This window comes from Podarcis melisellensis (assembly GCF_964234715.1).
Source record: "Podarcis melisellensis genome assembly, chromosome: 1".
NCBI lineage: Eukaryota > Metazoa > Chordata > Lepidosauria > Squamata > Lacertidae > Podarcis > Podarcis melisellensis.
In genome coordinates, this window is record NC_138528.1 from 124537127 (window position 1) to 124560867 (window position 23741).

The 23741-nt window shown below is 40.9% G+C and overlaps 1 protein-coding gene across 1 annotated transcript in view; it reads left to right on the forward strand.

Moving 5' to 3' along the window:
* The window catches only part of PGAP1 (post-GPI attachment to proteins inositol deacylase 1), a 54370-nt gene that overhangs the window by 26122 nt on the left and 4507 nt on the right, over positions 1-23741 (forward strand). The window contains exons 5-25 of the mRNA XM_081913884.1: positions 580-740; positions 1745-1797; positions 1911-1977; positions 2116-2221; positions 3264-3319; positions 4314-4397; positions 4545-4594; positions 6539-6590; positions 6914-6991; positions 8100-8175; positions 8480-8553; positions 8706-8757; positions 11931-11997; positions 12747-12855; positions 14535-14573; positions 16309-16402; positions 17102-17192; positions 17372-17569; positions 19980-20115; positions 21218-21268; positions 23010-23245. Coding sequence (XP_081770010.1) covers positions 580-740; positions 1745-1797; positions 1911-1977; positions 2116-2221; positions 3264-3319; positions 4314-4397; positions 4545-4594; positions 6539-6590; positions 6914-6991; positions 8100-8175; positions 8480-8553; positions 8706-8757; positions 11931-11997; positions 12747-12855; positions 14535-14573; positions 16309-16402; positions 17102-17192; positions 17372-17569; positions 19980-20115; positions 21218-21268; positions 23010-23245 — 1930 coding nt within the window. The remainder of the gene's footprint in view (positions 1-579; positions 741-1744; positions 1798-1910; positions 1978-2115; positions 2222-3263; positions 3320-4313; positions 4398-4544; positions 4595-6538; positions 6591-6913; positions 6992-8099; positions 8176-8479; positions 8554-8705; positions 8758-11930; positions 11998-12746; positions 12856-14534; positions 14574-16308; positions 16403-17101; positions 17193-17371; positions 17570-19979; positions 20116-21217; positions 21269-23009; positions 23246-23741) is intronic.

Below are 23741 nucleotides of genomic sequence, written 5' to 3' on the forward strand. Positions count from 1 at the left end.
CTGATTTTAGCTGGGACTGCTAAAGCTGCTGCCTTAATTTGCATTGTGTGGGCTGATTCACATGTCATCTGTTGATGGTTTTGCATAAGTGGGAGCCAGCCTCGCCTCTGCATTCCCAGAAAAAAGGTACTGTTTGAGGTGGTAATATATGGATCTCACTTTTGGATAGATTCCTATCCATTATTGAGTATGTGGGCCTGATCAGGACAGAGGGAGATGTACTGAAACCTCAATTATTATTTTCTTTCCAAGTATGCAGACGTGAGAGTGACTCTCATTTGTGCTAACCAAGAAGAATGCCGTGTCTGAATCAGCCGTGAGACTCGAAAATAAACTGTGCTCATTTCGTTTGAGTAGCTCGCCTTCCTTTCCCTTTTACTGTGTAGCATTTAGCTGGTGGTTTTGATACATATCTTTTTGATGCTGCTGTCCTCAGATGATTCTTAATATTCAGTGTGAAAGTATAGCTTTTAATGTACGTTGTGGTTGATCACTTCAATTATTCCAGATTCAGAATTTGGACTTCTCTAAACAAATGCTGCTAAGCTAATGTTTAAAACAATTTTTTTCCTCTGGAAGATTTTTACAGAGCGATAAACCAGAAGTGGATTCAGAAGGCTAAAGAAATAAAGAATCTAACGACTCTTTCTGTGGCGGGAGGATTTCGAGATTATCAAGTTCGTTCAGGACTGGCTTTTCTGCCCCGAACAAGTCATCAAAGCAGTGCCTTATGTGTTGTGGTAAACTAAGCACCCAATATTTTAAAATTAAAGTAATATTTACAGATTTGGGGAAAAGTAATTTGCAACCCTAGGGCTCTTGTACATACTGAAGGATTCTTGTTTAAGGTATTGCATATTTAATCCTTGCCCTGGCATTTACTATAACTGGAATAAGTTGTATTCTATATTTAGCTCTCGGTCCCAGTGGAAACAGTGACACTTGTTACCAAACAAATGTGGATTCCCTATAAGATTAGAAGTGTAATGCTTGGGCCAGTATATAAACGTTTTTCTCCCAAATCCCTTTTCTGATAAAAGGGCCTAGCAGGAAGAAATAAGAAATCCTACTGGACATGACTAAGAGATTGGGCTTTCCTAAAGTACCGTATTTTTCGCTCTATAAGACGCACCAGACCACCAGACGCACCTAGTTTTTGGAGGAGGAAAACAAGAACAAAAATATTCTGAATCTCAGAAGCCAGAACAGCAAGGGGGATCGCTGCACAGTGAAAGCAGCAATCCCTCTTGCTGTTCTGGCTTCTGTGATAGCTGCGCAGCCTGCATTCGCTCCATAAGACACACACACATTTCCTCTTACTTTTTAGGAGGGAAAAAGTGAGTCTTATAGAGCAAAAAATACGGTAAATTTTTGGATTCTGTCTAAAGAATGCAGTCCTGCATTCAGCTGGCTGAACAGAAGGATCCAAAGAACCACACATCAAATTTTACATGCCCAAGGACACTTTTAGCATTCCCCTTCCCGAACAGCCGCTCTCCGTTCTACATGCCAAACCAATTTTGACATTGAGCCACAATTCTGAGGCATAGTGATCTGCTATTACGGGACGAAAGGGAGAAGTTCTGCTGTGCTGTGCATGTCTAAACTAGCCCTTTGAATCCCTGCCATTGGGATCTTATCTGTGGGCAGGATTTCAGCAATGTGCTTTCTTCATTAAGATAATATTTAATGTTTCTCATTAGTAATTTTTGAAAAGAAGTAACAGAAATCTCTTCTTAAATAGACTTCAGCCATTCCTCGTGTTTGGGCTTCAACAGACCATCTCTCCATAGTTTGGTAAGCAGCTTGAACCAGACTAGGTACCCGAATTGACTCTTATTTTGTTGCTTGATTTCATCTTTATCTGTAGTTTTTATAACTAGCCCTTTTCCCTTACACTCTTTTTATAGGTGTAAAGAATTGATCTTGGCTACCATCCGAGCATTTTTTGACCTTATTGATGAAAACACTAAGCAGGTTTGTATTTCTCTTGTAAATAGTGATGGTATTAATGTTAATTTGAATCCATATCCTGTCTTGGGTTTAGTATAAATATGCTTCATTGCGACCAAAACCTAAGTTAAAATTCTTCTGAAATCACGTGTCAATTCTTAGATAACAGAAGATCCACAGAAGAGAATGCTAGTGTTAAATCATCACTTTCTGAGGCACCCTGCAAAATTATATGAAGAGAGCCCTGAATCTGTTGCTGAACTAACAGGTTAGCTTATCTTTTTTTTTTTTAAATACAAGATCAGGGTTAGTAGTGAGTCTAAGCAAAATGGGTTTGAAATAAGCTGAGATCTCTGGTGAAACTAAACACTGGCAGCTCCTTCTCCCACCTGATGCTTTACTTGGGCTTTTCCCATTTTGTGCACATAGCACCAAACCATGGTTTAGCATTGTATATGTCAGGCTCCTAGGTCTCGGCTTCCTCCACCCCTTTGGCCGTAGATAAGCAGGACAAAGCAAGAAGAGTCCCTTACCATGTAATGATCACAGCAAATGAACAAAGCATCCATTCTCGGAATGAAGGTGTTCCCAATTAAGGATTCCACCCACTTCCTTCCTAGTCACTTCCGCATCTTGCAACCTGATCTTGCAACCACCCTGCTTTTTATGTAGCCATCTTATCTGTTGTATGTGACCTTGGACTGATAGGCTGAATACTTTCCAGCGAGACAGAGTCTGTTAGCTCTCTCTCTTCCTGTTCTTCTTCACTTTGTTGTTCACCCCCCAGTTCTTCCCAACTTTTGTCTTCAGAACTGTGCCCCTCTGTAAACCGCTGTTCCAAATCTATACTGCTCCACTGATCCTGGGCAGCCTCAGAATCCTGGTCAGGGGGAGGGGGAGGCTCCCACCATTCCCCACCAGAGTAGTACTCCTCAGCCTGGTCTCTGACAGTATATGAACATGGCCTGTGTGTGGCTTCTCTAACTTCTTGAACCAACTTCATACTGCATCATCACCACCACATTATTTTAGGGGGAGAGTTCGCAGAACGAACTAGTTCTACGTTGGTGCTATACTTTTATGTCACTAAATATTGGGTGGTTTAGTACAACACCATCAGGGAAAACGATCTTCATATATTCTTAAGCTTATTCCTTATTTGTATGAAGTCCGGTCCTCGGCAGATATCATGGCTTGATACTATTTGAAGTTAGAAAGTGGAAAAAACCAAAACAGTGGTGGTAATTTTGTAGGAAGTGAGGAAGAATTTTATTCCTGGATGTGTGAAGAGTGATGTTGCTTGATTGCAGGAGAAGTAAACTGGATCCAGATTAAAACTTCAAAATGGTCCTATACAGTGTACAATGTGAGTTGCGTTGATTTCTTCTTTTAACTGTAACTTATTTAATTTGGGATAGATGATATGGGAAGCTGCCCACCGGGCAAATGCAGCAACTTAAGGCCTCCTTATTTGGTCCCTGGAACTCTTCACGGGCCACAACTCCACTCCACCAGCCAAACTCTTCACTGGCCTTGGTCCACACTCACGTGTTTTCTGCCTGCCTGAAATGCTTGTTTGGATGGAGAATAGGTGTGTGTGTGTGTGTGTAGAAACCAGCCTACTGTTGTGCTGCCCATTTTTGCCTCTGGCCCCACTCGCCTCTAGCATACGGCCCTTGTAAGGTGGCCCAGAAGGGAGTTTAGCCTTGGGCTGCTTTGACGAGGTCTCCAACCCTAGGTAAAGGTAAAGGGACCCCTGACCATTAGGTCCAGTCGTGACCAACTCTGGGGTTGCGGCGCTCATCTCGCTTTATTGGCCGAGGGAGCCGGCGTACAGCTTCCGGGTCATGTGGCCAGCATGACTAAGCCGCTTCTGGCGAACCAGAGCAGCACACGGAAACGCCGTTTACCTTCCCGCTGGAGCGGTACCTATTTATCTACTTGCACTTTGACGTGCTTTCAAACTGCTAGGTTGGCAGGAGCAGGGACCGAGCAACAGGAGCTCACCCCGTCGCGGGGATTTGAACCGCTGACCTTCTGATCGGCAAGTCCTAGGCTCTGTGGTTTAACCCACAGCGCCACCCGCATCTCCAACCCTACTTTATACCAAATCAGACTCTCCAGGGTTTCAGACGGGTCTTGTTTCACAGCCCTACCTGGAGATGCTAAGTATTGAACCTGAGACCTTCTCCCTGCAAAGTATGTGCTCTACTTCTGAGCTTTTGGCCCACCGCCAGTAGACTGTCCAGGACTGTACATGGCTAATGGTGATTGGAAACCATGTCTGCTCGATCCCGTTCCAGCAGTTCTCCAAACTACTACAGTTTCAGTTCAGCATGTTTTTGTCCTTTTGTGAACAGGAATCGGATGGAAAATACTTTACTTTCCCTCTCTCAGGCCATCGAAAACCATACAGTCATGTCTACTGTCAAAGCAGTATGTTGGTGAGAAATTGCTTTCCTTTGCGGCTACACTTAACTTATCTATTTATAGTAAGAAAATGATTTAAATGCTTTCACTATTTTGTCTGCCAAGCTATAATGTGTATTCTTACCTCTCTTTCTCCCCCACATACCTGTTTTATCTATCAGGACACAAATAGTTGGATATATGGCTGTATAAACAGTTCCTCACCTGTGTGGTAAATATATTTTACATTTCATAAACAAGTAGAATAGAACTGTTTGCAGAAGATACTTGTGCAAATTATTGCTGTTTTTAATGTTCTTTTAAAAATAAGGTTTGGTTTTGCATTTGCTTAAAATGAGTGGTGCTTAGTTCTGTTTTGTTTTCATTTTTGTGTTATATTTTCTGGCCTCTTCCGACTGTTGTGACATACTAGGAATTTAAGCCACCCTTAAACCTGCCTTAATCCACTTCTTGGATTAGGAGAATCCCTATAATCCCACGGTTAGCTGAGTATTTGGCTTTAATGAATAGGATTCCCCTGGGGACTGGTGGATTTTGAACATATTCAAAATTAGCTTAAGCACCCTACAGTTATATTTAAATACTGAAGAAAGAGGAGAAAAGAACATTAATATAGTCATATTATAATATCACATTTAGCACTGGAACACTTTCGTATGGTTTATCTAATACATGAGAAAGCATTTCCAGTGCTCAAAATAGTTCTTGCTCAAGGAAAGGCCTTCCAGCATTTGTTTGCGATATGCCAATTTATATATTAACATGTATTCCTTAGCCATTATTTTATTGTTTCCAGTGACCGGTAACCAAAATGTTTGCACAAAATGGCAAGTTAAGAATTTTTAAATTTTTGGTTTTTTAGTAAAATATCCTTAAACTTTCTCTAAGAGGACGACAACAATATATGGAGGGAGTTTATGTCTGCTTGCTTCCTTCCCTTTATAACTTCCATGTAGAAATCTTCAGAACAGCTTATTTGCTAATTAGCTGTTGTACAGGAACATCAGACACAGTAAATGTCTGGACCAGTGGTAAAGGGTAGTTTCTGCAGTGAAAGAAGGGAATAAAAGCTGGGGGGGGGCAAAGTTGTTGTGTGTGTTTTAGTTTTGCCAAAAGCTATTGAGCTTTTTGGGCAAAATTGGAAAAAACAGACGTTTTTGAGCTTTTTAAAAAGTAAAATTGCCCAAAACAACACTCCTGACATGAGGTGCCAGCCATACACCCACATTTTCCTGGACATTTTGCCAATATCTGCCTAGACACTGCTTCCGACAGCACTATTCTGGTTATGTCTGGGAAATTCCAAACGTATGGCAACCCTATTCACTATGGTTTGCTGAAACAAGCCAACTTCACAAATTACAGTTGGAAGGTGGCTTATTTCAGCAAAGCACAGTTAAAATTAACCACAGTTAGTCTAGATTAAAAAATTGCAACATGTTACAGTGAATCTGAATTGATGCTTTTGAATTCTGGTGCTGGAGGAGACTCTTGAGAGTCCCATGGACTGCAAGAAGATCAAACCAATCCATTGTTAAGGAAATCAGCCCTGAGTGCTCACTGGAAGGACAGATCCTGAAGCTGAGACTCCACCTCATGAGAAGAGAAGACTCCCTGGAAAAGACCCTGATGATGGGAAAGATGGAGGGCACAAGGAGAAGGGGACGACAGAGGACGAGATGGTTGGACAGTGTTCTTGAAGCTACCAGCATGAGTTTGACCAAACTGCGGGAGGCAGTGGAGGACAGGAGTGCCTGGCGTGCTCTGGTCCATGGGGTCACGAAGAGTCGGACACGACTAAACGACTAAACAACAACAACAGTGAATCCAAAATGGAAGTGAAAGCTTCTAAACACTTCAGAATTGTGGCTAGAGTCAAACTTTTTATGTCTTATCTCCATAATTTTAGAATGTGGTTATTGTGTTATAGTTTCTTGCCTGAGGGCATTTAGACCTACCTTTCCACAAGGGCCTATTTGACACTCTGGCCACTACACCACATTAGCTATAGGTATCAATAATAGTGATATTAGAGTTGCTTTCTAAACTTGCTTAACAATTAAAATATAGCATTGTGCATAAGAAACTTGAAATAAATATTCATGAACATCAACTCGCACAATTCTCTAATAATTTTTATCTTAATTTTCTACAGTCTGCAAGGTGTTGATTTGAGTTGGAAAACTGAATTACTGCCAACAGTTAAGGTAAAAATTGCACCATTTCCTTGAAAACTAAATTTATTTATTCATTATTAATTAATTCATTCATTCATTCATTATTTCTTTATTTATTCATTATTTAAGAGAATATAAATGTATTGTGCACTTAAACACTGCTGAATCCTCTTAATCCACTGAAACACATTTTGAAGAGCTTCTGTGATAAAATTAACACTTCCAGTTTTTCCTTGTGGTTTAAGTGCTCTGTTGGAGACTTCAAAATTATTTTCGCCATGGTTTTTTTAAAAGACTCAAAATACACTTTGCAGGCCAGTTAAACATTAGTTTTGCATGTATTGTCTTTCTAGACTGTGACTCTGAAGCTTCAAGATTATCCTTCTTTGTCTCATCTTGTGCTTCATATACCAGCCGTCAATGGTAATAAGGTAATAGAGAGGGGTGTCTAGTTTGTGTGCGTTTAAAACCAATACACCTGAGTATTTTACGTAACTTTTCCTGAAATGTTGTATTTTTTAGCGCATGCTATAACTTGTGATGAGAACTGTTGCTTTCTTTTAACAAATGAGCCAAGTCTTTGCTGTTAGACCAGCCTTTAGGCAAACTCGGCCCTCCAGATGTTTTGAGACTACAATTCCCATCATCCCTGACCACTGGTCCTGTTAGCTAGGGATGATGGGAGTTGTAGTCCCAAAACATCTGGAGGGCCAAGTATGCCTGTGCCTGTGATAGACTATTGATGGATTGACTGCAAGAGTTGTTTGCCTCTGTAGTATCTGGGGTAAAGCACAAACCATGCTTTAGGCTCCACAAGAGAGCCTAAAATACGCCTTAGTTCCAAATGACATGTTTGAGAATCTGCAGAACATTTGCAGGTAATACAGAAATGACCACTATGCTTATTTCTGTTTACTAATACAGTGGTACCTCAGGTTAAGTACTTAATTCATTCCAGAGGTCCGTACTTAACTTGAAACTGTTCTTAACCTGAAGCACCACTTTAGCTAATGGGGCCGCCGCACTGCCAGAGCACGATTTCTGTTCTCATCCTGAAGCAAAGTTCTTATCCCGAGGTAATATTTCTGGGTTAGCGGAGTCTGTAACCTGAAGCGTATGTAACCCCAGGTACCACTGTAAGGTGATTTGTTAAGTTTATGGTTGAGTCAGCTCTCGAACCCAGTTCTCCTGGTGTGAAGTTTAATACAGTGGAACCTCAGTTGCCGAACATAATCCGTTCTGGAAGACCGTTCGACTTCCTAAACGTTCAACAACCGAGGCGCAATTGCCAGTCAGCAAAATCCATTGGAAAATGGAAAAACACACCTCGGAAGCCGTTCGACTTCCAAGGCGCGTTCGAAAATGGAAGCATTCACTTCCAGGTTGTCAGCGTTCAAAAGCCGAAACATTCAACTTCTGAAGCGTTCGACAATTGAGGTTCCACTGTACCTTGTCTTGGTTTTCGACTTTGTGAGGATGAAATGCTATGTGGACCACTGCCAGAAATTCTAGAAATCACTTTGTATTTCTTTGTTGCAGTTTACTTTGGACTGCGAGTTCTTTAACGAAGCTTCAAGAACAGTACAGCTTCCTGTGACCCACCTTTTTTCATTTGGTAGGCCTCCTCCGCTGCATTTGGCAAAAGCACGATTCTGGTTTCCGTGTATTTAAATAATTATTTCTTGTTAATTGTGACTCTAAAGACTGAAATCTTTAAGATATTATATTAGTTTTCTGTTAATTATGTTGCTTTGACTGTATACTCTATCTTTGACTTTCCTCAGATTGTTTTATTGATGTTTTAATATTCTGTATAGCACTTTGAGATTTTTCTTAAAAATATAAAGCGGTATAGAAATGAAATAAGTAATAATGATAATGTACTGACTACTTCTGACTTGAGGCATTACTTTCTACAGGGCTTTCTTCAAGCAAAATCATATTAAATTCAACTGGCCTTATTCACAAGGTTCAGCTTCAACATTTTGGTCAGGTATAAATACTACTACTACTTATTATTATTATTATTATTATTATTATTATTATTATTATTATTATTTCAGGTAGTTAAGTTTTCTGTTTGGGGTTAGTTCTTTTGGGGAGTTCTAGTATACTAACATGTATTGCATTGTTACATTTGTTTAGATATACCAAGCTTTTAACATCCTTATAGAGAGCCGCTGCCAGTCGCTTAAAGGTAAATTTATTTCCAAAAATCACTTTTAAACCAGTGTTGGGGGGCGCACGCGAATCCTTTGCATGTACCTCATTACTTACATATTTTTATTTTTGTAATGTCATTCGTTATATAGTCTTCAGTTCTAAGGTCATTTTGTAGTCTGACTTGCTTGTAAAATTAACCTTATTTGATTTTTTTAGGGGCTTTGTTTACTGATGTGTACAGTACAATTCCATGTACTATATCGAAACCTACTGATTCACATTTGAGCAAGGCACATCCAATATTAAGGCTCACCTTGCTCTTCCCTGCTGTTAAAATCTCCCAATTTTTGTTCATTTTTCTTCTGTTTTGCTGAGATTTCAAAGCAGTCGTCTTCTTTTCTTGAAGTATAGTTTCAGTAGCTGAGCTTGCCACTTCATTACAAAGCACTCTACAGTTCAGCTCAACTTTTCTGCAGTACCCCAGCTTGATTTCATATTATGTTAACTCTTTTAGCTGATAGATATATATCAGGTCTGAAAGGTCTGTTAATCTAGAAGATTTGATCTGAACTATTATCTCAAGTTTAGCAGGTGAACTAGTGAACTACAAATAAGCTAAGGTATCAGCATGTGGAGATGTTTGCTTAAATCAGCCATTTAGAGTGTGTGTTTCAGAATCCATTATTTATTGTTTTCTCTGATCATGGGTAAGGGGGGAAAGGACTCTGTTACAAGAACTTTTTTTTAAATCGGTTGATTTAAAAATTGATGGGTACTTGGGAGGCAAATTTAAGCTTACTTTTAATGCAAAGGCAAAATTCATTTTAGTCCATAGATTTTAATACAGTATTCTTAATCCCTTATTTATTGGAGTATTTCCTGAGCACCACAAGATTAGGGTGAAATGTTTGAAAGAAAACAAGGGGTGGGGGTGGGTGTTTCTTCCCCCCAAATGGAGCTAAAATATTTTCTAATGTAAATGGTAACTGAGATGTGACGGTTGATTCAGGACTCTGCTTCATTAATGGGGTGTGGACAGAGATTTTTATTTGATGATTTTATCACTGGTGAGCACCTGGTGTGTCCTGGTAAACCAGCTAAATGTGTGTTGCCACTGAGCTAAGTTTTATTCTAAACTCTGTTCTGATTGTTTAGATGTGGTATATCCCTGTGCCCTGTGTGGGCAAAAGAGTAATTAAATGTGTACAAATGTAGGTGGTATCCCTAAGATGCCTAAATTCGTTTTCTAATCTGCTTGTGTTTCAGAGGGAAGCTTTCAGTTCATATGTATGAGATGGTATATGTGCTGTGTGTGTGTGTGTGTGTGTGTGTGTGAGTGAGAGAGGGAGAGAGAGAGAGAGAGAGAGAGAGAGAGACCCATTGGAAACATGGTGATGTGGCTAGGATGCAAATATTATTCCTTTCATTAAAGTCAGCAGCTTTCAGGGTTCACAGTGGTAAAATGACCCGTTCATTATGCTGCAGGCACACAACATTTAAAATGAACCTGGATTGCTCTTGAGGTTCTCCTCTTGCCCCCCGCCGCAGATCTTGCAGGTTAGCGTTAATAACAAGGCATGGTCTTTCGTGGTCCGTTGTGTTAGCAGACTACCAGTTTGTTACTTGATCGCAGACTGTCTCGCCAGAGTGGTGCAGGCTCTAGTTATCTCCCGCTTGGACTACTGCAATGCGCTCTACGTGGGGCTACCTTTGAAGGTGACTTGGAAACTACAGCTAATCCAGAATGCGGCAGCTAGACTGGTGACTGGGGGCAGCCGCCGAGACCACATGACACCGGTCTTGAAAGACCTACATTGGCTCCCAGTACGTTTCCGAGCACAATTCAAAGTGTTGGTGTTGACCTTTAAAGCCCTAAACGGCCTCGGCCCAGTATACCTGAAGGAGCGTCTCCACCCCCATTGTTCTGCCCGGACGCTGAGGTCCAGCGCCGAGGGCCTTCTGGCGGTTCCCTCATTGCGAGAAGCAAAGCTACAGGGAACCAGGCAGAGGGCCTTTTCGGTAGTGGCGCCCGCCCTGTGGAACGCCCTCCCATCAGATGTCAAAATGATAAACAACTACCTGACATTCAGAAGACATCTTAAGGCAGGGAAGTTTTTAATGTATGATATTTTAGTGTTTTTTGGTTTCTATGGAAGCCGCCCAGAGTGGCTGGGGAGGCCCAGCCAGATGGGCGGGCATACAAATAAATTATTATTATTATTATTAGTATTAGTATTAGTATTAGTATTAGTATTATTATCTTTTGTAGTTATCCTTTCCCTAATCCAAACTGATTCGCTTTGTCTCGGGTAGTACTTGGATGTTAGGCATTACAAAGGCAGATTTATGTGGCTGGGTTTTTTCACTTTCTGATAACAATCGCACACCAGCTTGGTGTCTTGAAATCTCCCATTTATGCCAGCAAGGATGTGTAGAACACTAATCATCCTCATGCCCAAGAAGTGCCTGTCAGTGCAGAGAGGAAGCTTATGCATTGTAAGCCTGACATTTTTAAATTGCCACTTGAACTGGCAATCTAATGCCACTTAAGAGTGAAAACGGATGAAGTGAACATACATTTCCTGTTCTGTGAATGACCTTCCCATTTATCTTGCTGAGTGGCACAGTTGCCATTTCTCTTTGCTCTTGTTGTACTTCATAAGCCTCTTTCTATTTCTTTCACTGTGCCTGCCTGCAGAGTTGGAATCGGGTAAATGATGATATCACACAGCCCTAATATTAAGTCTGCCGTGCTGCTTGAGTCTGCAGTGTGACGTGAATAATGAGAAGTGTGGCTCAATACAAAATTGAGATAGACGAGACACATTGGCAAAGAAGCAAAAAAAATGCCGATCATTCGAGATTGTGAACAACTGGGAGATGGTTATTGGAAAAAGAGAATTACACATTATCGTTATTTCAGTTGTTGTTACATTTCAATATAATTCTACAACCTTACATTATAGCTGTTTTATGACAAAAAGAGAGTCAAATGACATTTGGGCCTCATTCTTGGTCTCTCATGTCACAGCAGAACCTAAGGTGTTGCAAAATACTCATTGGACTTGCTTTTTGATAGCATGATACGTTTTGAAAAGTTTCTTTGTTTGTTGTAGCAGAGTCCTTTTGTAGTGGCCTGATTTAAACTGTATTTCATCACCTGCTTGGCTCTTTGTTTTATTATGTACTTTCATTTGCTTCTTTCAGAAAGGAAACCTTCTGTGTACCAGCTTCATATACCATGGTCCTATGAAGACTCTTTAACTTTGTCACAGTAAGAGTTTAACATTATTTGATTTCTTTACATCACTGAAAAGTGTCACACCTTAGGACTTCCATATATGATTTGAATGCGTTCTCACAATATGCAGGTGAATAGGACCACAAAATTTGGGATAGCAAATGATCTTAACGTCAGAGTTTTTAAGGAAGGGTGAAGGTTTCGTGTGTAACAACTAAACACTGAATAATAGTTAAGTAGCCAGAGGATTCCTACTAATGCCCGTTTCTTCACAAGTCCACATGAGACATGGGTTTGTCATGATGCTTCCATGTGTATGCCTCTCCTAGAATAATTCCAAAAAGGTATCAATTGGAAGAAGCTTGAGCAATGATCTGGAAAAGATACGTTGCATAGGTTCAAGTAGTCTCTTCACTGCCTTGCTGACAGTGTTATCCCCACTGCTTAAAACCACGGCCCCTACCCTAATTAGAGTTTGCAAATTAGCTTCAACCATAGTTTCAAAGTCTGAATGATATGGGAACTTTGATAAGCGGTAGATAGTGCCACTTGTTATATGAATGACAGCTCTGAATGTCTCATTTTTAGCTCGTCATTAAAAAACAACCACCAGTGGAACATGCAGCAGAAGCTAGCAACGTATCCTCCTGCACACAATGAGTTCTCCTGTCTCATAATGCCATGCAGACTTAACAGGATCGCATCAGACTTTATTTTAGATTGACAAGTGTTCATTGCAGAGCAGACCAATATTTTAAAAAAACATAACCTAACCACCACAGGGTTCCATCTTCGACTGAGATTTCTGCAAAGCTGCACATTGCCCAGCCTGAAAATGACACTGCTGTTCCATCGTTGAACATTTATTCATCTTCAGATTGCCAATATGAAGTAAGTAAAAGCCTATATGAAGTAAGTATAAAAAAGAGTTACATTTCTCCTGCTTTCCTTCAAAACAAGGGGGCCCATTTTCTGTATTGTAGTAAAAGACAGTCAGTGGAAGCCTTTTGATGCACAACTGAAGTGAAGTTCCCTTGGTTGTATTTCAGCCAACTGATGTTTGTTATATGTCAGAGTAGGAGAGGGCCTTCTTGGTAATGGCACCCCACTTTGGGAATTCTTTATTTTCCCTGGTCTTTGCTCAGTAATTAGTGCCTAGGCCTGTTGTTCAGTGTTTCCTTATGATTGCAAATGGACTGCCTTGTTTTACCAGATATGGTTGCATCATTTTACATGGATCCAAATTTTAAATTGTAACCCGCTCTGGAATTGCTTTGCAGTGAAGTGCGGGTAATAAAATACTTTAAATAAGATCAATCGAGCTTTCACCTTTTGTGAAGTGAGCATTTTAAGAGTGCTGTATTTATTTATTTTCCACTAAAATGCACATTTTGCTATTGTTAGTAATTCTGAGAATAAAAAAAATAACAAAAAATAAAATATAGTTGCCTGTCATTTAAAAAAAAAACATAAAATGACACTTAACTAGGTGACGCTTAACAAAGGCCTGGGCAAATATTCTGGTGCTGGAAAAAAATCTTACCATGTTACTGAAAAGGCATAATGATTGTACTAGGTGGACCTCACAGGGAGGGACATTGCTACACACAATGCTAGTAATCCGACTCTTTGTGACCCCATGGACCAGAGCACGCCAGGCACTTCTGTCTTCCACTGCCTCCCGCAGGTTGGTCAGACTCATGCTGGTAGCTTCGAGAACACCGTCCAACCATCTTGTCCTCTGTCCTCCCCTTCTCCTTGTGCCCTCCATCTTTCCCAACATCAGGGTCTTTTCCAGGGAGTCTTCTCTTCTCATGAGATGGCCAAAGTATTGGAGTCTCAGTTTCAGGATCTGTCCTTCCAGTGAGCACTCAGGGCTGATTTCCTTCAGAATGGATAGGTTTGATCTTCTTGCAGTCCATGGGACTCTCAAGAGTCTCCTCCAGCACCATAATTCAAAAGCATCAATTCTTTGGTGATCAGCCTTCTTTATTGTCCAGCTTTCACTTCCATACATCACTACTGGGAAAACCATAGCTTTAACTATATGGACCTTTGTTGGCAAGGTGATGTCTCTACTTTTTAAGACAGCATCTTAAAAAGTAGACCTTAGATACTTGGGTACAAACAGGTGGTAATTGGGCAAGCTTTCAGGTTCCGGAGTCCTAAACTGTTTAGATCTTACCCATTAACACCAGATGTTTAAGAACTATGGTCTTAATGGCCAGTCCACATAGGAGCTTAGCATCTGTATTTTAAGTTTCCAAACAGTCTTCCAAGGCTGAACAATACATTGCAGCAGCCTGATCTGGAGCCCATAAGAGCATGGGTCCCTGTGGCCCAGCAGTCAGTGTCTAGGAGGGATTGCAGTTGGTTCACCAGCTGAAAATAATGCAAGGCACTTTGTAGAAACCAAGGCTATTTGGGCCTCCAGGGATGCTTCTGTATTGTTAAACTGCACACCTTATTTTATCATAGTAACTGAGAGTATTCTCATTATTTTCTTTTTATGCTATATTATTGTTTTGTGTAAAAAAAAAGCTACTTTTTAAAATGTGTGTTGCAACTAGGTAACCGTCAAGACCTCTTTTCTGCAAGTCCTTGGTCAGGTAAGAAAGTTTTGTTTCACTTAACCTTAAGCTGATAATGCGTAAAGATAACAAAACAAAAATAACGTACCCGGATCTGATAAAATGTATTCTGTGAGTGTAGCATGCATCTGTAACAATGGGGTGTAGTTCATAAAAGATAGTCCCAACTGTTCTAATGGATGCCTCCCCAAAACAGGGGTGTGGTGTCTACATTGCCAAATAATTCCCATCCGTGGAGCCCGGGGAGTCGGGTTGGATGGGTGGAAGCAGAAAATGCTTTCTTCATAAGAGGTCCAGCTATTGCATGTGTTTACAGGTTTCCTGCCGCCAGGCAATACCATCCACGCATCCCGTCAAGAACAAACAGTACTACATCTGTGGGAATTTCTTGGGAAGCAAGAAATAACTTGAATGTAGACCAAACAAATGACTTGCTCAAGGCCATATGCTGAATTCAGTTCCCAGAACATCAGACCACACCTCTCAGCCAGCACTTGCTGCTACTGCACTGTGCCTTTTTATAAAGAAGACAAAGCAGTTATGAAAAATCGGAAGCAGACTGAAAAGCCTTAAATAGCTGTCTCTAAAGCAGGGAAGGTGGGACATGGGTGGCGCTGTGGGTTAAAAACCACAGAGCCTAGGACTTGCCGACCAGAAGGTCAGTGGTTCGAATCCCCGCAACGGGGTGAGCTCCCGTTGCTCGGTCCCAGCTCCTGCCCACCTAGCAGTTCGAAAGCACATCAAAGTGCAAGTAGATAAATAGGTACCGTTCCGGCGGGAAGGTTAACGGCGTTTCTGTGCACTGCTCTGGTTCGCCAGAAGTGGCTTAGTCATGTTGGCCACATGACCCGGAAGCTGTACGCCGGCTCCCTTGGACAATGAAGCGAGATGAGCACCGCAACCCCAGAGTCGGTCACGACTGGTCCTAATGCTCAGGTGTCCCTTTACCTTTTTTAAAGCAGGGAAAGTCAGCAACAGAATAGCAAATGAAACTTATTTGTGCAAATTCAGTTTTGCTTAAATCCTACTTGTATTAACTTAAACCAGGTCAACACAGCTTGTCATACTTCATACAGGCCATCATTTATTGCGTTGGTAATTTATTTTTTTGCCGCCTCCCTTAGATGGGTAAACAACCAGCAAGTCAGAACACATGTTGGTGGATCGCAAGATAATTCAGGCCTGATTTGCCAGGTGGCTAAAGCTACAGTTCTGATTATAAAGTGGCCATCTTTAATCACAGTCTGAAACTTGATTGTGCTAAATTTGAAGCCGTGTTCTGGGTTCATATGTACAATTATGGGAGCACTGCTACTTTCACATCCCTACCCCTTCATGCTAATGCTGGTGTACTTGATTGCAACTTGAGATTTGAGTAACAGATTGATATGTCTGTGTGCTTTTTCTTGGCACTAGAATGTGTGGTACTCATACCTGTGGAAAAGAAACGGAGCCCATTTTTATCTTGAAAAAAAAGATATCCTGAGAGCTAGCGTAGCATATTGGTTAAGAATATAAATTGGGAGTTTTTAATGAAATCACCCATGAATTTGCTAAGTGGTATTGAGCAAGCCATTTTGTTGTCTCAGCCCTTCCACCTGTTATATAGGCACGTCTCACAGGTTTTTAATAATTACTCAGATAATGTATGTGAAGTATTTAGAAAAAAACACTATGTAAGTACTGAATTGTTGTGGACATTGGGTGATATTTGCATGCTCCATTTTTTCCATAAAACATTCTTGTTTTGTAGGTAATAAGATTCCATGGTGGCACCCTACCCGTGTACATAATTTCTAATATTCTTCTTGCTTATGGAAGACAGTTAAGGTCCCTAATTTCAACAGGTAACATTTCGTGAAAAGATTTTTAAGCGCAGGTTTGTTTATTATTATAAAACTAGAAAACAGAGTTTCATTGTACATTTCATTTGTAGTTCGGCAATCGTTTTGTTATCTTTTTTTAAAAAAAAATGCTGAGATTTGTTGTAAAGTGGTTGATAATCCTGTAGATACTGATAGAAATCTGGGGAGGGAAGCTATTAACTGGCAAGAATAAACAATAGTTATTGTATAGCTTATCAACTTGAATATATTTTAAAGCAAATTCTTTACAATGCTAAGTAGAGCTTTTAAAAATCAGTACATTTTTAAAGCTTGAGTTATATTTGATTTCTCAAATCATTAGGGTAATATCCACCAAGTTATTTGCCCTTTAGGGCAGCAGCTTCATTTTGGTCAGACATGCAAGCTGGGGGGAAAACACATTTAAATATATTCATGGAACTGAGAATTCTGTGTCACAAATATTCAGTGTCTAAATTTGAATACAACTATTACTGTAAATAATTTCTGTCGGTCTGTTTCCCCACATCATCAGTGCATTATTAATGACATTATATGACAAATAGAAGTTTGACTGCAGTGGAATTAGCATTTAACAATGGTTATAATATATCCTGAATTTTGGAACATTTATTATTTTTCTGTTAATATTTTAATTTACTGGCCACATCTGATTCTTGATATACGTTTTTCTTGTTCTAGGTCATTGCACGGATTTTGTACCTGCGCTTACTAAAGCAGCCAGGCCCTATAAAGTAGAACCAATAGTGAATATTGTTAAATTCTTGTTGGGGTAAGTTCTTTGCTTGTATATTTTTCCACTACACCATGGAATTCTTCATGCAGCAATAAAGTTCCTCATCAGTAACATGCATACTAAAAAAATATAGCATTTGAAATTAGGATTAATTATAAATTTTTGATAAGCAAGTAAAGCAAACAACTTTAATCTTGTGTTTTCTCCCCCCACAGGCTTAACTGGTTTAAAGGAATCTGGGATATATTATCCTTGCCAGAATTGGATGCTGTTACACCGAACAACCAGAACATGTGGTTTCCTTTTGTATCTCTAATCCTATTCATGTTTGGGACCGGCATAGCCTATTGGTGTGGCAAACTCTTCAGTTCATTTCTAAGGATCTCATCCTCATTGCATCTAGCTTTGGCGAGGTAAAAAAACCACCAACTGCTCTTATTTTATGTGGGTGAAATGCTAAAAGATGAAAATATAATGCCTACTTATTAAACAGTGATTATACTAAACCTGGGGATAGTTCTTAACTAGCTGAGAGAATGGGTTAACTTTTATGGGGACTGTAGAACATTGTACAATATTTTACTAGCTTTTAGTGGCATCTTTGTGAGATGGTTCTAAGTGTTGAACTACTAATAAGCCGAGTTAACCTGGCTGTAAGGGCAATTTGGTTAACTTGCATTTAAAGAGAGGTTTTTCTGCATAAGGTAGAACCTTCTACCAAAGGATACTAAAATGGTCAGAGGTAATAGGGTTAATAGTTGGGTACTTGTTTAGTCCAAGACACCATTCACAAACTGACCATTGCCAGTTTGTAATTTTCCTTTCCAATTGAAATGCCATTCTTTTTCAATCAAATTCTGAACAGGGCATAAATGCTTTTTTCATTTCATGAAGGAATAAACCATTTATTACATTTCTGTTCTAGTTCTGCGGTGGTTTTCTTCCATTTTTGTTCCTTGGCCTAATCATATCAGATTGCGTTTATTATCCTTTTATTTTTTTAAAGGTTAAATAGGATAGATATCATTTGTGGGCTTAAGGATGTCTTTGATTTTGCTTTCAATTTTAGTTCTTGGAAATTGGAGCAAATTTCTGCACTTATACTTATTATACCAGGCAGAATGAAACATACAGCTGCCAAAATTCATGGCCCTTGACTTGATTAAACTTGATTTTTCCTTTTCTTTCTGTCAAATTACTCTTTTTAAATTCTTGGATTGTACGGTTGATCTTTCTATTTAGGACTCCTCTTTTTCAAAGTAACTTTGCTCATCTTATCCGGGCAAAGTAAAAAGTAATCATGCTTTAATTTAGACTTTGACCCAGAAAGCCACAGAATGCTTGATTCCTATCTCAGCGTTTGTCCAAGAAACATTTTTTTCTAGAAACTGCCCCCCCCCCAAAGAAGCTAAACCATTCCAATGCGTTTGTGCTGTTATAATTCTGTAGTACTAACATCTGCTTTGGGAAATATACATAATTGAAAAACAGACTGGATTCACTAAACTTCTATATACAAAAGAGATATTTGGTAATACTGTAACACCTTTTCCTGAAAGGTGAAATGTTTATTTGCATGTTTAGGGGTTAACATTATTTTCATAAAACTAGGATGTGGCATCTATAAGTAGTATTCATAAATACAAAAACTGTTAGTTTAAAAAAGAAATGGAAGGGAAAGAATACAAAAAACAGCAAATTTGGGACTCTGTGAAATCAATTGTCCCTCATAGTTATGGATTTTGGTAAGCCTCCAGACGCAGCTGCATTATAGATGTTGTGCCAGAGTGAAATTGTAACTTTTCCCTATGGACACCAGGACACCCTCTGAAGGGCAATGTGTGCCTCCTTTTGCTTGAGCCAGGAAAATGTCTATTTCATGGGTTCTAAACTATGGTTAGCACAGATCGTAGTTTGGCAAGGTGTCTGAGCTGATCCGTTATACTTTATACATGATTAATGTTTGGCTGCTCAGGGTGTGAGCGGGCGGGTGTGGGGGACTCCCTGGTCCTGAATGGGGTAACTGTGCCCCTGAAGGACCAGGTGCGCAGCCTGGGAGTCATTTTGGACTCACAGCTGTCCATGGAGGCGCAGGTTAATTCTGTGTCCAGGACAGCTGTCTACCAGCTCCACCTGGTACGCAGTCTAAGACCCTACCTGCCCGCAGACTGTCTCGCCAGAGTGGTGCATGCTCTAGTTATCTCCCGCTTGGACTACTGCAACGCGCTCTACGTAGAGCTACCTTTGAAGGTGACCTGGAAACTGCAATTAATCCAGAATGCGGCAGCTAGACTGGTGACTGGGAGTGGCCGCCAGGACCACATAACACCGGTCCTGAGAGATCTGCATTGGCTCCCAGTACGTTTCCGAGCACAATTCAAAGTGTTGGTGCTGACCTTTAAAACCCTAAATGGCCTCGGTCCTGTATACCTGAAGGAGCGTCTCCACCCCCATCGTTCAGCCCGGACACTGAGATCCAGCGCCAAGGGCCTTCTGGCGGTTCCCTCATTGCGAGAAGTGAGGGTACAGGGAACCAGACAGAGGGCCTTCTCGGTAGTGGCGCCCTCCCTGTGGAACACCCTCCCTTCAGATGTGAAGGAAATAAGCAGCTATCCTATCTTTAAAAGAAATCTGAAGGCAGCCCTGTTTAGGGAAGTTTTTAATATTTAATGCTGTACAGTTTTTAACATTTGATTGGGAGCCGCCCAGAGTGGCTTGGGAAACTCAGCCAGATGGGCAGGGTATAATTATTATTATTATTATTATTATTATTATTATTATTATTATTATTTGAATTAAATTATGACTGCTTGCATTTGCCAGACCCTCTCGACTTCCACCAGAGCCCAGTTTGATTACGCGAAGAACGTTGTGCGTAGCTGTTTGCATGTTTTTCCTTAGCTGGACTACATGTGGAGCGTTGGCTATATTAATGACATATGCTCATTACACCTTCAAGGTATTTAACCAGCCTGTGGCAAATACAGTGTGTGAATAAAATGCTGGGGAGTGGAGTTTTTAAATCATGGGTTGGTTTGGGCAGTCTTCTTATAGGTTTGGTGCCGAGTGTGATGTGGAAAATGAGAGGAAAAGATGGCCCTTGCCCTGCCTCCAAGTTATCCACCTATCCCTGTTTTTGGTGCACATAAAATCCAACACATTTTGCTCAGATTTCTTGGTTGAATACTTTTTTTTACTGTTACCGCCCCCCTGGCCTTCTGTGCCAACTGAAAACCTACTTCAGAGGGTTGGGGAACCCTTCAGAACAACATGGGAGGTAGCACTGGGGGTGGGAGTGCAAGCCCAAGTTTCAAACTCCGTCTTTCTCAAGTTGCCCTTCTCTCGTAGTTTGAAAGAACGAGAAAGGAATTACCGTACTTTCCGCTCTATAAGACGCACCAGACCACAAGACGCACCTAGTTTTTGGAGGAGGAAAACAAGAAAAAAAATATTCTGAATCTCAGAAGCCAGAACAGCAAGAGGGATCACTGCGCAGTGAAAGCAGCAATCCCTCTTGCTGTTCTGGCTTCTGGGATAGCTGCGCAGCCTGCATTCGCTCCATAAGACACACACACATTTCCCCTTACTTTTTAGGAGGGAAAAAGTGAGTCTTATAGAGCAAAAAATATGGTATGTTTTAGTTGGATTATGCAGAATCGGCAAAGTTGACAGCTAAAATAAGAAAAACCCCTTGACAAAGGTTTTGTGGAAGAATGGAAACCCTTTTCAAATTATTTAAAGAAATATTATTATATGATGGACTCGCGAGCAGGATTGGGACTGTGAGCAACAGAAGAGAGTAAAGATGACAGTTGTTTTGTTAAGGGTTAAGAGATAGAAGGAAGGGTGTGACAGAGTGAGAGAAAGAAAACCATGGAGAAGGGGGTGGGAAGTAAAAGAAAAAAAGTTTTTATTATGTACTGAAATGTATGTGTGAAATTTTTGAAAACTTAATTTAAAAACTTTAAAAAGGGAATTATGTTTTAGTCTCGGTGATGAAGATAAGTTGCACTTACAAGTTGATACACTGCAATTCAAAAAGACTTTTTTTTTTTTAACAGGTTATTAAACTGCATTCAAACGTCAGAACAGAACTAAGTGTCCTTGATACGGTAGGTTTGTTCAGTTAAAGTTATCAATTTAAAACATTGGAAGTTAATTTAAACCAACAGTAAAAGAAACATAAAAACTTCTCAAAATTTATATGTCTGGATAGGCTTGCCTAAACAAAAGTAGTTTTGGCATTTAATGTTTTCAAGTGTTTGTGTTCCACCATAAGTCTCTCCTCTTCTACCTTTTCTTCCCTTTGTGATGATGATGATAATGATGATGATAATAATAATAATAAATTTTATTTATAACCCGCCCTCCCTAGCCAAGACCGGGCTCAGGGCGGCTAACAACCAATAATAAAAGCAAGTTGCTTAAAATACAACTTAAAAAACAAGATTAAAATACAGCGTTAAAACATTAAGATGCAGCCTCTTCACAGGAGGAGAAAGGAAAAGAGAAAGAGGGGGAGGGAATCAAATTGATTCTAAACCAAAGGCCAGGCAGAACCACTCTGTCTTACAGTCCCTGCGGAAAGAAATCAGATCCTGCAGGGCCCTGGTCTCGTGAGGCAGAGCGTTCTACCAGGCTGGAACCAGTGTTGAAAAGGCCCTGGCTCTGGTTGAGGCTAATCTAACTTCCTTAGGGCCCGGGACCTCTAGGGTGTTGCTATTAATGGACCTTAAGGTCCTCCGTGAGGCATACCAGGAGAGGCGGTCCCGTAGGTATGAGGGTCCTAGGCCATGAAAGGCTTTAAAGGTCAAAACCAGGACCTTACATCTGACCCTGTACTCCACCGGGAGCCAGTGCAGCTGGAAAAGCACTGGGTGAATATGGTTCCATGGCAGAGACCCCGTGAGAAGCCTTGCTGCAGCATTCTGCACCCGCTGGAGTTTCTGGGACAGCTTCAAGGGCAGCCCTGCATGCTTTGTCTTTTGTCTGGTACATCACTAGGGAGCGGGCATGCAGGAAATATTGGTGTGTTCCCCCCAAGGACCTGCAATGATGGCTACACTGGCATCATGACAGCGTTGGGAAAGGAAAGGGCGATACTATATCTTGGCTACATTGCTACTCAAGCCAGTGTAGTGTAGTGTGGTGTGGTGTGGTGTGGTGTGGTGTGGTGTAGTGTAGTGTCTCCCAAACTTGGGTCTCCAGCTGTTGTTGGACTACAACTCCCATCATCCCTAGCTAACAGGACCACTGGTCAGGGATGATGGGGATTGTAGTCCAAAAACAGCTGGAGAGACCCAAGTTTGAGGAACCCTGGTGTAGTGGTTAGAGTTCTGGATTAGGACCTGGGAGACCAGGGTTGAAATCCTGAGCCAGCCATGAAGCCCACTGGGTGACTTTTGGCCGGCCAGTCTCTCTCAGCCTCACAGAGTTGTTGGTGAGGGTGAAACTGAGACAGGGAGGGTGCGTATCCCACCTTGAGCTCCTTGGAGAAAGAGGTGGGATATAAATTAAATAAATAGCACTACAGTGGTACCTTGGGTTACATACGCTTCAGGTTATGTACGCTTCAGGTTACAGACTCCGCTAACCCAGAAATATTACTTTGGGTTAAGAACTTTGCTTCAGGATGAGAAGAGAAATCGTGGCGCGGCAGCAGCAGGAGGCCCCATTAGCTAAAGTGGTGCTTCAGGTTAAGAACAGTTTCAGGTTAAGAACGGGCCTCCGGAACGAATTAAGTATGTAACCAGAATTACCACTGTACTTGATTTTTTTTTTTTTTACCTTCCCCATGAAGCACTTTTAAGTTCACGTGTTAAACCTATTAATGCCTACACTTGTATTTTATAGTGCCCAAAGAACTCGGAACAAAGCTCCGCTTGTTCCAAAAGAGAAACGGAAGAGAGCTGTGCATCATCAGCAGATGGCCTTTCAGAAGCAGCAGCAGCAACATCATCACCTACGGGCAGCACAGCTGTTGACAGCGTTGTAGACAGTCTTAAGATGCACGTCACCGTCCTCAACTTGCTCACGTTGATTGTGCTGCTCAGTTGCCCGTCTTTAATTTACTGGCTGAAAAATCTCAGGTAACCGCCAGAAGAACTGGCAGGTTTTATACAAGAATCCACGACTGGCTGGTTTCAAACTCAGCTACTCCATCCAAAGGCGTTGATTTTAAAATTGGGGAAGCTCATAGCAGCATCAGTATATGAAGTTTGTTGTATTATCTTTTACTGTGTTGCATATTGTTGTTCCTTCCCATGCCATAAAATCTATTTCTGCTTGTGTAATCATTTAGAATCATAGAATTGGAAGGAACTCTGGGGGGCATCTAGGCCATGGGTAGGCAAACTAAGGCCTGGGGGCCGGATCCGGCCCAATCGCCTTGTAAATCCGGCCTGCGGACGGTCCGGGAATCAGCATGTTTTTACATGAGTAGAATGCGTCCTTTTATTTAAAAATGCATCTCTGGGTTATTCATGGGGCCTTCCTGGTGTTTTCACATGAGTAGAGTATGTGCTTTTATTTAAAATGCATTTCTGGGTTATTTGTGGGGCATAGGAATTCGTTCTTTTTTTGTTT